The sequence below is a fragment of the Amphiura filiformis genome, chromosome 7 (assembly GCF_039555335.1).
Source record: "Amphiura filiformis chromosome 7, Afil_fr2py, whole genome shotgun sequence".
Classification (NCBI taxonomy): Eukaryota; Metazoa; Echinodermata; class Ophiuroidea; order Amphilepidida; family Amphiuridae; genus Amphiura; species Amphiura filiformis.
In genome coordinates, this window is record NC_092634.1 from 23940644 (window position 1) to 23954134 (window position 13491).

Consider the following 13491-nt stretch of genomic DNA (forward strand, 5'->3'; position numbering starts at 1 on the left):
ATGGGCATGAAACTTGGTGGGTACAGTCAACATTTAGGGTCACATTCTTGGACGGTCATTTTGGGGTCATCCGGGGTCATCTGAGTTCAAATAACTTAAAACTGTCGCATGGGCATGAAACTTGGTGGATACAGTCAACATTTAAAGTTAAATTTAAAGTAAAATTACTCAAAACCGTTGTATGGGCATGAAACTTGGTTGGGTACATTCAACATGATATGCCTCAAGGTGGAGGCATTGTGGCGACGCTTTGCGTCGAGAACCGCGCAAGCCGAGAACCGCTCTAGTTTTATATAATTCCTGTAACTTGTAATTCATATTACATAACTGGTGTTTTACCTTGTGTTTTTTATTTTTAAACTACAATGTTCATAGTATAATTTGAAATAATATTGTACTTATGTTATGCTTCTATGGTTATCAGGTAATATCACTACCATCACAAACATGTACTTATCGAGTGAAGGTTGGAGACATCATATGTGGTTAGAGCAGATATCATTGAAATTTGTAGTAAGTATTAAAGGTCCGTGACCCAATCAACAGTCTCATCCCCATTTTATTCATCAAAACAGAGATTTTGGTATCAGAAGAAAGCTCACATTTTTCTCATTACCCCATTGAAATTTCACGCCTGAGATATGTTTTGTTTAAATGGCGTGAACAAAAACGTAGTGATTTGTGGTTACCACACCGGAAGTGTATGTACTATTCTATGGGGCATTGTTATACACGTTTCTGCTTCTCATATCAAAACCGCTGCAGCAATGCAACTCAAAATTTGGAAACATATTTTTTTAATGGGAGGCCTCAATCTCAGATAGAAAACAGACCATGAAAAATTGGACCATGCCTATTTAATCCGAACATGACCCTCTGCACACGGGTGTCGACAGCAGACAACAAGTTTCAAATTTTCTTTAAATATTAAAAGATTTTAGAAGTGAACATTTCTATGACCATATTTGGAATCAGCATGAAAAATTAAAAGTTAAAATGTCAGTATTGGTTCAGTGGTTCTTGAGGTTTCTCTTGATATTTTAAGAAAATATCTCAAAACTTTATAATATGTTGAACAATTACCTATTGCCTATGTAATTATGCATAATTCACAAATTAAAAGGGCATTTCATGATCCACAGCCAGATCCCCCCCCCCACTTTTCTCAAAAAAAGTTTTTATATAATGTTTATTTAGAACAAATTTCTTGCAGATTAATTTGTTAAGCAAAAATATTGTCAAATTTGAATTATGTTCTGGTGTACCAGAACGAAATTACAACAGTGGTCTATGGTGCAGTGTGATACACATAATCATACATAACTTGCAAATACAAAATCAGAATAACTAAAATTTTGGGAGTAAGTTTAATTTTGGGAATAAGCTTTTGTGTGGATATCTACTGAAAAATGTCATTAAAATAGGATGCTAGGATAATGGAATACTCCTTTAAATGTCCGAATCAACTGAAATTTTGGAAATCTATTGAACCATACGCTAAAAAGAGGATGGTAGAATCACAAAATGCCCCTTTAATGACAGAAATCTAGTCTGCTTTGCTTAGAAACTAAGGAATTGTGGCGGGAGTAAAGCAATGGAGGTTTTAAGATTTTTCACAAAACAATTGCTCAATACTTGTTGTTAACAAACTTTCAATACAAAGTAAAATAATTTCTGATATTGTAACTATTGAATTAAGAAAACATTCTTAATGCTTTGCTTAAGCAGAGCATAAGACAATGTGGTACACGTTTTATGTATGTGAATGTGATGATTGTAAAAATGGATGTAAGCCATATCAAAAATGAAATTACATTTTTGAGAGCATAAATATGAGCAAAATATTCCAGTTCGGAAAAAAACCCAATGCGAGACAAAAAAATGCAAAAACTCCAACAGTGACAATATTATAGCCACAAACTAACAACTTGTTTTTGCTTGTATATTACAGACAGTGTATGTCTGGTGTGTTATGTAGCTAATGGTCACGTCATGGCCTTTAGTCTGCCCAGCTTTAGAGTACTCCTGGACCATGATTATCTGCCTCTAACAGATTTAAGGTAAGACCATAAATTAATGTCCCTCAAATTCTCTCAATCATTTTTTTCAATCAAAGATTTTGTTTTGACTTGATGAGTATTACATATTATGATAAGAAATAGTATTTTCTGTGGTACATATGCTTAACCCTAACGGCCTACTGGCTTTTTGGCGACGGGAAGGGAAAGAAGGAAGGAATAAAAAGGGAAAAGAAAGAAAGAAGTTGTTTGCCCTGGGTGGGATTCAAACCCGAAACCCCTCGCATGCCAAGCACTGGGTTGGCGAAAATTTGCCACGATTGTTGGGCTTCGCTGGCCAGCGAAACCATGCCTATATATCACTTAGGGCGATTGCGTCATCACACCACATGGGATGCACGCACGAACAGCGCATATATCAAGTAGTATTTTGTAGTACCTGGTGCGGTTAGGGTGAAGCAATACATATTCAAATATGGTTGATGTGTTTATCGTTCAAACTTCTTACTGTTTTGATTAAACTGTCCCATATACTAGTCTTTTTGCTCCTCTCCCTGTTGTGATGTAGCTGCATTCACAACATTGCCATGGCCATCAGTTTGAATGATTAAGCTACACTTTTAAGTCCCAATATTTATTTATGTGTAAAAAACAAGTTGTGTTTTGTGTAGGTGGCCTGAAAACCTAATGAGATTGAGAAACACTTTTTTTTATCTCTTTGCCTATATTTTTTGTTGTTTGTTTTTCAGAATTGGTCGAACATTCCAGTTCAGTTCCAATGGTAAAGGTATATATCAATGCACTCCCACAGAAATACAAAGGATAACCATATGCCAGGAAGCAAGGTGAGCTAAATCCCCTATCATCACTATGTCAACATACTGTAAAACCTCGTCTACAAGCATATATAGGGTTTTTGATGAAAGCTTAACTTTAACGAACCAGGCGTATATATACCAATACAATAGATTGGTCTTACAATAATACTTGTTTTTATATGCTTGGATCTGTAATTTATTTGCTCAAACTTCATAATGGCGCCTGGAATAATTTAGCTTTCAACAGAAGCACTTTATATGCTCGTAGATGGGGTTTTATGGTATAGGCCTGTTATATACATGTGACTCAATCTGATCTACTCAGTTTTGAAAATTGAGTTGCTACCATTACTTACATTGTACTTGCTCAGTAAATAAACTTACTGATGTTGAATCCCCAGGTCTCTTGAATACTTTTATATGCCCATACCGATCAACTTCAAACTTGCTATTGTGATAGTATATGGTGGCCTCATGTGGTGTATAGTTTTGTGGGGGCCACCTTAATTAGGAACCGTGTAATTCTAGTTTATAGTTTTTTTTCTCCTCAATATTTGCCTATATCTCAGTTTCATTATTGCTGACTTAAGCCCAATTGGATTAAATCTGGTAACATATATATTATTGTTTTTCACCCTTTCATGGTGTTCTGCAGTGTCTAGGCAAAAGATGTATTACATTAGTAGCACCATAGTGCTATCTTGCACTCTGTTAGGGATGGCTTCAAAATGCACCTGCCAGGCGACCACCAGGACCCTGGTAGAGCCAGCAATTGAACCTGGTTTCTATTATCTGGAATAACTAATAGAATGTCATCAGGTGTATATTATGAGAATTAGACTACTTGTAAGAATATCACAAAACTATGGAACTCATAATAAATACAGTACAGACAAACATACAGCTCCACAAATGAAGGTGTCTAGTGCCAATAGTTCAGTAACTACAATCAATAAGCCATAAAAATTCTTAATGTATCCTCTATGATCTTCTTGAACAAAAATAACTTTTTTTCCAATTTCATATTTTTTATTCACTTGGGATGTTACTTTGTAAGTACCGGTTCACACAAAACTGCTTTGTGCTTTTTACCTTGCATCTCTTTTTTTTTTACAAATTTTAATATAAATATGTATTTTCTCATCTATTGTGTATTCATGATACACATTTGCACATTATTAATTATGTTAAATTATACTGTAAAACAAGTTAACTTGACAAGAATTAATAACACCTGCTAAGTTATATTTCAGTCCCTTTTGATATGAGAGTCAGACATGTGCATTTGAAAGCCCCATAGATAGAATACAGTGTGAGTAAGCCAACTTACACAGTAAGTTTTACAGAAGCAGCTGGTCCCTGTGTGAGTGATCAAAGTTTTGTCACATGTGACTCTGACTTCATCACTACTTTAGACACACTATCCAATCAAACCCTGTTCTACTGGCCCGACGGACCCAGATTTTGAACAAATTGGGGGAAAAAATTCCTGTACAAATGAATGCCGGCCCATATTTTAGAAATTTCAGGAACAATTTTTTTTTTGTATTTTGTCAGATTGCAAATTATTTACAGATTTTGGTGATTTTTTGGTCATTTAAAAAAAAAGAAAAAGAAACAAGGCCGACCAACCGACCCTACTTGAAAGGTCCGTCCGCCTGTAGAACAGGGTTTCTTTTTTTTGTCGCCTTAGCCCAAATTTTTTACAGGTTGAATGAGGAAACACTGAGACCAATATTGTTGGTTTGACAAATTAATTTTGAGATCTTAGCCCTTTGGAAAATTGACTATATTTCATTCCTTGCAAAGTAAGCTTGTTTTACAGTCTATGGCACAATAAGATTATTTATTTATTAAGTCTTCATGTGTATCTGCAGACTATTTTGTTATGATGACAATATTTTCTGAAAAGTATTTAACATATGGGGTAAGCAACCCCATCATTAACAGTTGTTAGATGACACTATTTTTGCAAGATGGATTTGAACATTATTCTCAGCATTATAGTTGCAATCTAAGTTGAGAACTAGTTTTAACAATCCAATTTCATAATAATATACTCTTTCATAATAAGTTCATTCATATACAGTGCATACACTCAATTAGGGCTTGAACTCAAGTTTGAGTGAACTCATATACGAGCCACTGTTGAGAATTTTACACCCAAAGAATGAGATACAAAAATTTGATTTGTTAAGATTATTTTCTCAACTTTAAAAAAACTGTTCTTGCTTTAAAATAGATGATTCCATTCTTAAACAGCCTTCTTGTCTCTCCTGTACTCTTCCTTTTCCTCATCCTCAATTCCTTCATCCTCATGTTCCTTATCCTCCTTATCCTTCACCAGAATTATTTTTCCTTTATTGGAAGGGATTGATCAAGGAATCTCTTGCTCCATTGCAAATACTTCAAAATATCAGAGATTTTAAGGCAGTTTTCACCTTGAAAACATTCCCACACAAATAATCTAAATTAAACATTTATTTCACTTTGATTTAAAAGAAAAGAGTTTTGATCAACCCCAAACATTGTGATCAACAATTAATATACCATGTTTGTATTTATTACTCAGCCCTCCAAATATAAAAAGGTCTTCAAGCAATATACCTATGTCTACCAACATATTTGATATTAAAGCAGTCGGGCTACAAAACATCTCTTTACATATTAGTGTCAAGCAAGGACACAGGACCTACTCATCATTTGTTTTGCCTCAATGTTGAGTATTTTAAAAGTATATTTCACGCCCAGAAAACTTTCTTAGAAAACTTTCTTTCCTAATGTTTAACACTCTTGCTACTATTTTATATTATGTATAATTTTAGCATTAACCATGCACTTGCTATATATATAGATATATATATATATTTGAAATTCCGCACAGGTTTACAAATTTTGTATTTTTAGCATCTAATTAACATTTGCTCTATTATATTAAGTCATTTTTACTTGCAATAGATCTTTTTTATTAGTTTATATTATGTGTGATTTCTCTTGTTTCATTAGCCACAAACAAGCCATTGTAAGATTGGCATAGACCTTCCTTTGTGTGCTCTAGAAATGTTAATCAAAAACAAAGAATCATGGTGCCAGGGAAGCACCCAAATTTCCTGATATTACATGTGTATGATTTTGGTAGATTACAGAGAAATACAGCTTAAATGCCCATAGTAAGTGACCATACAGATTCTGAATATTGGATACAGAATATTTGATAAACATGCCTTCATTATTTAATCTAATCCCATTTTATTTCCAGTAATGTTTAACAAATGTTCGATGGCGTAAAATCAATACTATTTTGTGTCAAATATCTGTTGGGAAATATATTATCGATTTTTAAGCATCAAACATTTGTTAGAAGCTAAACATTACTGGGAATAGAATAGAAATAGATTAAATCACAGACATGTTACATCAAATATTCTATTTCCACTAATAAAAAGTTTGTAGTGGCCCTAAGTGATTTGGATCAAAACTAGAGATTGGAAAAGAGTGACCTGCTTCCTTACACTTATTACACCTGTTGTGCCAATTTGACAATGGCCGTTGTGGCCAGCCATACATGATATCATCAATTTCTTTCTTCCAATGTTCTTATCACTGTAATATCTGTTTTGTTTGATGTTGCAGTGAAAGTTTACACGATATGCTGGGTGACTTATTTCTACCAGTGGACACACCTGATGCTCCTAGCAAAGGCTTCTTCAAGGGGCTCTTTGGGGGAGGAGGAGGGGCGCTAGACAGAGAAGAATTATGTAAGTGCTTTCTGAATTTCATTCCCAGTTCTTCCGCTTTACAACAGGATGCCACCTAGCAGTTTGGACATTTCAATAACCCAATGAAAGATCAATATCAGCAAAAAAATTTAGATACAGGGTTGTTTTTTTACCCCTTCAGGAAAAAGCTTAAAGAAAACCCTGATCAGTATAATCGTTGTAATCTGAGCACACCAATATATTTGTGTGTTGCTCATGGAGACAAATAAGTGTACCTCTGGATAATTTTGCTATGCGTCTGGTGAACTTGGATTCAAAGTGTGTTGTTGTTTGTGTTCTTCACATAACGCAGTGTGTCAAAAATTTGCACTGAGGGTGCAAATCTTTGTAACACTCAAGCTTAAAAGAGTAAGATGCAAATTATCTGTAGAGTGACAAACCAAGATGGCTGATTCACCACAGCAATACGCACTGTGCAATTTAGAATCGGTACTCGTTGAATATGGTGCACACCTGATACTGTATTTGATACAGGTAGTCACATTTTACACCAAGGCCTACAAAAAAATTGTTAGATTGGTGTAACCCAACCAGACTTTTTCAAAAAAAAAGCATGTATAAAAATAAAAACAATCCCTACCTACATACCTTTTTTTTTATATATTACACCAATCAAACAATTTTTAGGCCAAAATACAAAGAAGAGATGGTTCATATAGTTTTAAAATAAATGAATAAATGATTCAAATGGATTTATTTATCACCCTAAACTGAAAATAACTTCAGAATGATTCACAAAGACACTGCAGTGACAAAATTGAAACGGGTGGCTAAAGCAGAAAATCTAAAAAATTTATATATTCATATTTTTGTCAAGAGAAAAGGTGCGCTAACATATCCTAAAGTGATTAAACTGAAATCAACCTGATAAGGGTGAAATGTCACATTTTGGTCAATGTTGGGGGGTGTCTGTACCGACACTTGTAGCTTCATGAAGCTTCATTATATTTATCAATACTGCTACTGCTGTGTGTTTCTTTTTCATATGAAAACAAAAAGCTAACGACAACTTTATTGGCTTATTCCTAACTTTTTCTACATTTTTGGCTCTTAGCGGAGCTAATGGGCCTAAGGACTCCAGCTCGATGTTAGCCATATTTTACCTCATTTTTCGGCAACTTCCGGCGCTGCTTTTTTATACTAAGGCTTTTTTTGTGTGTGATATCTAGATATCAAACTGGGTTCTAAGCTTTGCTGAGTTATTTTTCAATCGATTGCACTCCTTTAGAGGTGAATTTGGGGTGGGGAAAGTACTTATTTTGAAGTGAGAAAAGTCAAAAGTCGTCATGAGAAACAAGTCATTTCTATTGTTTTGCTTAGTTCCCTGTATGCGCTAGAGATTATTTTGGTCTGAGTAATTTAAGTTGCGAGATCATGGCAGGAATTGACGGATTGCACTATTTTTCTTTGGGAAAGTGACCTTTTATCATGAATTTTTGCGGTGATCTCACGTGGCTAGAAACGTGATTGGATGATTCCTTTGTCCAGGTTGTTTATTGAGTTCTCGGGAGTTTCATCACCATGGGACAACACTTCAAAATATTTAGAAACCAGTGGCGTAGTAATTTAGTTAAATTAACGCTAAATAACCAGGGTTGCCAAAAAAATTCAGCCCGAATCACAGGTCAAATAATCGAAAAGTCGCCCAATTTTTTTCTTTACCCTTCTATTCTATGGGGCAGGAAATTGTCCCGGTAAAATCTTCAAAAGTCGCCCAATTGGGTTACCAAATCGCTGGGTTTGACAACCCTGAAAACAACGTCTCGCCAGCGAAGGTCACAGCTGGCATTGTTTGTCCGGCAGGCTTTCTACAACGTTGGGCTTGGGAATTCTGAAAATCTGTAAAAAGGGTGGGGGTTAAAATTTTGCGGAATAAATGGTGGGTTTCTAAAAAGCGTGGGAGCAATATATAAAGCGTGTGGGTAGCGCTACAAATTGAAAAAATATATATAATAAAGTAATTTGATGATCTGTTGAAAAACATTCATATTTTCTTCATAAATCTCAAAGAAAATGTCGGAAATTAATTTGCTGATGTTTTCAATTCGCACGACGTCACCCATAGTAGAATCGACGCTACCGTGAATTTTATGAATGAATCAGGAATCAGGTATGAATATATTTTCAGTCTCTACACCAGCCGCTTATGGCCGCTTTCGCTCCACACTAGAAGTGGAGCGATGGGAACCACAGCGGCTGTGTAGAGAGTAGAGACTGACGGATTGCAATTAATTCAGGATCTTTACCCTTTACCATTCGGCCATGTGTTTCATGATAAACAATCTAATGGCAAAACTCGTATATTTTCGAAAGGTGATTGCAGTGATGCAGTTGTGCCAATATTATGTCACAAATGTTTCAGATGAAAAAGAAAATCACGAGTGTTTGATAGATGAGGATAAATTGTGCATCAATTCGGATTCTGAAATGGATTGATGGTGCAGATATAGTGATAAAATGGACCCGGAAGTGACTCTATGAAACGGCGCGGCGGTAGCGCCGATGTTCAGTCTTCCGAATTTGATAAAGTAATGTTGTAAGCTTTGATCACAAACACTGCATAAAGGGTGGGGGTTCAATTTTTGATAAAAAACGTGTCTGTCTAAAAAGCGTGGGGGATATAAAGGGTGGGGGTTTGACCCCCTGACAAACGTTCGAAATTTGTACTACTAGTTGCTACAACCATAGACCATTTATGGTCTATGCTACAAGTACAACTGATCATCATACTTATACTATACTATTTAATTCACTAGAATCTGCTTGTCTGTGTCTGCCTCTTTTCTCAGAAACTAGTGTAGTAGTAGCTCGTTCACGTAGCGATTCCGTTGTCCCACTGGCCTAATTGCATGGCGATCGGAGTGTTATCATCAGACTCAGAGCACAAGTCACACCTAGAATATTTTCTCAATTTGAATTTTATCCTTTCTGGGTATGACTGATTTTTTACCGTAAAATTTGCGTCAATTCCCGATCGATATATGTGACGTGTCATGTCAAAAGGAGACACTTTTGGGCAGGTTATCAATTTTGAGGTCTTTACATACTAGTATGTTAAATATAGAGATATTTTGCCCCACAATGCCGTTTTCCCCAATGAAATCGAACATTCCTATGCGAAGATATTGAGGTCGTAAGTTACGGTATCATAAAATTGCAAATTGAGATATCGATCTTTAAAAGTATTATTGACAATGTTGAGAGTAGATATTACCTTGAAAGATTGTCTCCAAAAATACAAGATGCCAGTTATATTCTGGTCTGAAACTATCAGACAATATTTTAAACATTAATAACATCACAAATTCGCAACAAACCCAAATTGTGAAAAAATCACCTCCGGGCAGATTTTTGGCTATTTCTCCATTTACGATCCTGCCCAAAAGTGTCTCCTTTTGACGTGACACGTCACATATTATCCAATTGCCGATTACTTAGATGAGAACAATTGGTAACCAGCGGCACTGTGCAATACCGGTCTGTTATTCAATTGCGTTGTGCATGGGTTACGTGTATTTTTATGTGTAAAATGCCTATACAGTGATCCACCCCCCAAAAAAATCATCGTATAGATCCCTGTACTAAGTGCATCTTGAGTTGACCCCAGGCAGCATAAGTTTGTATTGTGAGGTCATCCAGGGGTCATCTGAGGTTCAATTTGCAAAACCTATCGTATACGTATGGGCATGAAACTTGGTTAGTAGTACAGTCCTGTCAACATTTGGAGTAGAACTGGCCGAAGCGACTGTTCGCCACTTCAGAGGACTACTTCCAGCGGGTACTGGTCACGGCACTGGGTCCAGGGCTACATTTGGAGTCAAATTTTGGAAAGTTCATCTGGGGTCACCCAGGGGTCATCTGAGGTCAAATTACTAAAAATTGTAGTATGGGCATGAAACTTGGTGGGTACAGTCAACATCGCAAAGCGCGCCTGGCGGGCCGTTCGCTACTTCAGAGGACTACTTCCAGCGGGTATTGGTCACGGCACTGGGTCCAGGGCTACATTTGGAGTCAATTTTTGGGAAGATCATCTGGGGTCACCCAGTAGGGATAGTGAGGTAAATTACTAAAAACTGTTGTATGGGCATGAAACTTGGTGGGTACAGTCAACAATTGGAGTCAAATTTTGGGAAGGTCATTTTGGGGTCACCCAGGGGCCATCTGAGGTCAAATTACTAAAAATTGTCATATGGGCATGAAACTTGGTGGGTACAGTCAACATCGCGCAAAGCGCGCCCGGCGAGGCCGTTCGCCACTTCAGAGGACTACTTCCAGCGGATATTGGTCACGGCACTGGGTCCAGGGCTACATTTGGAGTCAAATTTTGGAAAGGTCATCTGGGGTCACCCAGGGGTCATATGAGGTCAAATGACTAAAAACTGTTGTATGGGCATGTAACTTGGTGGGTACAGTCAAATTTTGGGAAGGTCATTTTGGGGTCACCCAGGGGTCATCTGAGGTCAAATTACTAAAAATTGTCGTATGGACATGAAACTTGGTGGGTACAGTCAACATCGCGCAAAGCGCGCTCGTCACGGCACTGGGTCCAGGGCTACATTTGGAGTCAAATTTTGGGAAGATCATCTGGGGTCACCCAGGGGTCATCTGAGGTCAAATTACTAAAAACTGTTGTATGGGCATGAAACTTGGTGGGTACAGTCAACAATTGGAGTCAAATTTTGGGAAGGTCATTTTGGGTCACCCAGGGGCCATCTGAGGTCAAATTACTAAAAATTGTTGTATGGACATGAAACTTGGTGGGTACAGTCAACATCGCGCAAAGCGCGCCCGGCGAGGCCGTTCGCCACTTCAGAGTACTACTTCCAGCGGGTATTGGTCACCGCACTGGGTCCAGGGCCTCATTTGGAGTCAAATTTTGGGAAGATCATCTGGGGTCACCCAGGGGTCATCTGAGGTCAAATTAGCAAAAACTATCGTATGGGCATGAAACTTGGTGGGTACGGTCAACATTTGAAGTCAATTTTTTGGAAGGTCATTTCAGGGTCAACCAGTGTCACCCAGGGGTCATCTGAGGTCAAATTACTAAAAATGTTGTATGGGCATGAAACTTGGTTACGGCCAACATTTGGAGCCTAATTTTGTGGGGTCGCACAGAACAAGTTTCTATTGTTTATTGGGTCAAGGTCACCAGAGGTCATCCAGGGGTCATCTGAAGTCAAATTAGCAAAACTGTCGTATGGGCATGAAACTTGGTGGGTACAGTCAACATTTAGAGCCAAATTTTTGGAAGGTCATTTTGGGGTCATCCAGGGGTCATCTGAGGTAAAATGACTAAAAACTGTCGTATGTGCATGAAACTTGGTGCGTACAGTCAACATTTAGAGTCAAATATTTGGAAGCTCATTTCGGAGTCAGCCAGGGGTCATCTGAGGTCAAATGACTAAAAACTCTCATATGGGTATTAAACTTGCTGGGTACAGTCAACATTTGGAGCCAAATTTTTGGAAAGGCATTTTGGGGTCATCCAGGGGTCATCTGAGGTCAAATTAATACAAACTGTTGTATGGGCATGGAACTTGGTGGGCACAGTCAACATTTGAAGTCAAATTTTTGGAAGGTCATTTTGGGGTCATCTGTGCTCACCATTTAGAGCCAAATTTTTGGGAGGTCATTTCAGAGTCGTCTGAGGTCAATTTAGATGAATTCTAATAGTTGTCAAGGCTTACTATAGTTGTTGAAGGCTTCTAATACTAAAAAAGGAATTTTAAAATTTTGCAGAACAAATTATCCTTGCTGGTTCAGTAGTAATTTGCACACTAATGAATTATTTTTAGAGGAAGATTAACTCCACATCTAGTTTCAAGGACGCATTGAATATTTGTGGAGAATTTTTTCAAACTGAAGGTTTAAAAAAAATTGACCGACCTACCCAACCTTTCCATACAGCTACCAACCTGTTGAGCATTTGACTCCAAGAACAATTGCTTTCCCACAAAAAAAAGCGTAGAGCCACAGCACCATTGGTGCTCTTGTTTACTCTTTTGTTAGGATTACTGATAGTGTATTTAATATAAAAGGCTGTTGTGTTTTGCTGCCATGAAAGATTAGTACTAAATATTTGTTTTTGCTTGCAGTTGGTGAAGCAAGCGGCAAGCCTTCACGGAGTGTAGCCAAACATATCCCAGGAACTGGTGGGTTAGAGGGTGTCAAGGCTGGAGCTGGCGGGGCCATGAGCGAAGTAGCAAAAGCTCGCATTGTAAGTATAACACTGGATATTTGGATCATCTTTTAACCCCATGAGAACTACCTGCCGATTGGCTAAAATGAATATTGTGTCCAATTTTGAACCAATCAAGGAGGGTATTAATAAAATCATCTGCAAATACAAATAGTTTAAAGCCTAGTCATAATTGGCTTTTGAAATGAGCATTTCAAGTTATCAACCTATCAGTAATGCTGTTAGATGACCAGTAGTGTCCAGGGGGTTAAATTGTAGGACAGCTTCTGTCAAGTGAAGCCCCTCCCTCACTCGCTGGACAAATTACACACAGTATTGTGTGTCCCCTACATTGGGCATGACTCCATTTGAAATTCACACTCCCTGTGTGGAAGATTAAGGTCATGTCTTCCACAGGGTGTATGGATTTCAACTGGAATAGCCCATCAGCCTGATGCAAATATACAGGAGTCAATTGTTAGGGTCCCATACAAAGCAGTCAAGATAGCTCAAACAATAAGGTGTTCAACTATGCTGCAAGAGGTTGCGGGCTCGAACCCCGGTGGTGGTGGTGTTTTAATACGCTCTTGTGAAAAAATTGAGTTAGCTTGAAATTTACCTGGACAAGGAACTTGCTGTTAATTGTCTCAGTGTAACCCATACGAAACTTGGGGAGCTGATTCTGGTTGCGAAGGTTA

At 37.6% G+C, this 13491-nt stretch overlaps 1 protein-coding gene across 1 annotated transcript in view; it reads left to right on the forward strand.

The window, feature by feature from the left end:
* The window catches only part of LOC140156918 (syntaxin-binding protein 5-like), a 104379-nt gene that overhangs the window by 86569 nt on the left and 4319 nt on the right, over positions 1 to 13491 (forward strand). Inside the window, 6 exon segments of the mRNA XM_072179960.1 lie at positions 425 to 468; positions 470 to 513; positions 1952 to 2060; positions 2768 to 2863; positions 6470 to 6594; positions 12711 to 12832. Of these exon segments, the coding sequence (XP_072036061.1) occupies positions 425 to 468; positions 470 to 513; positions 1952 to 2060; positions 2768 to 2863; positions 6470 to 6594; positions 12711 to 12832 (540 nt within the window).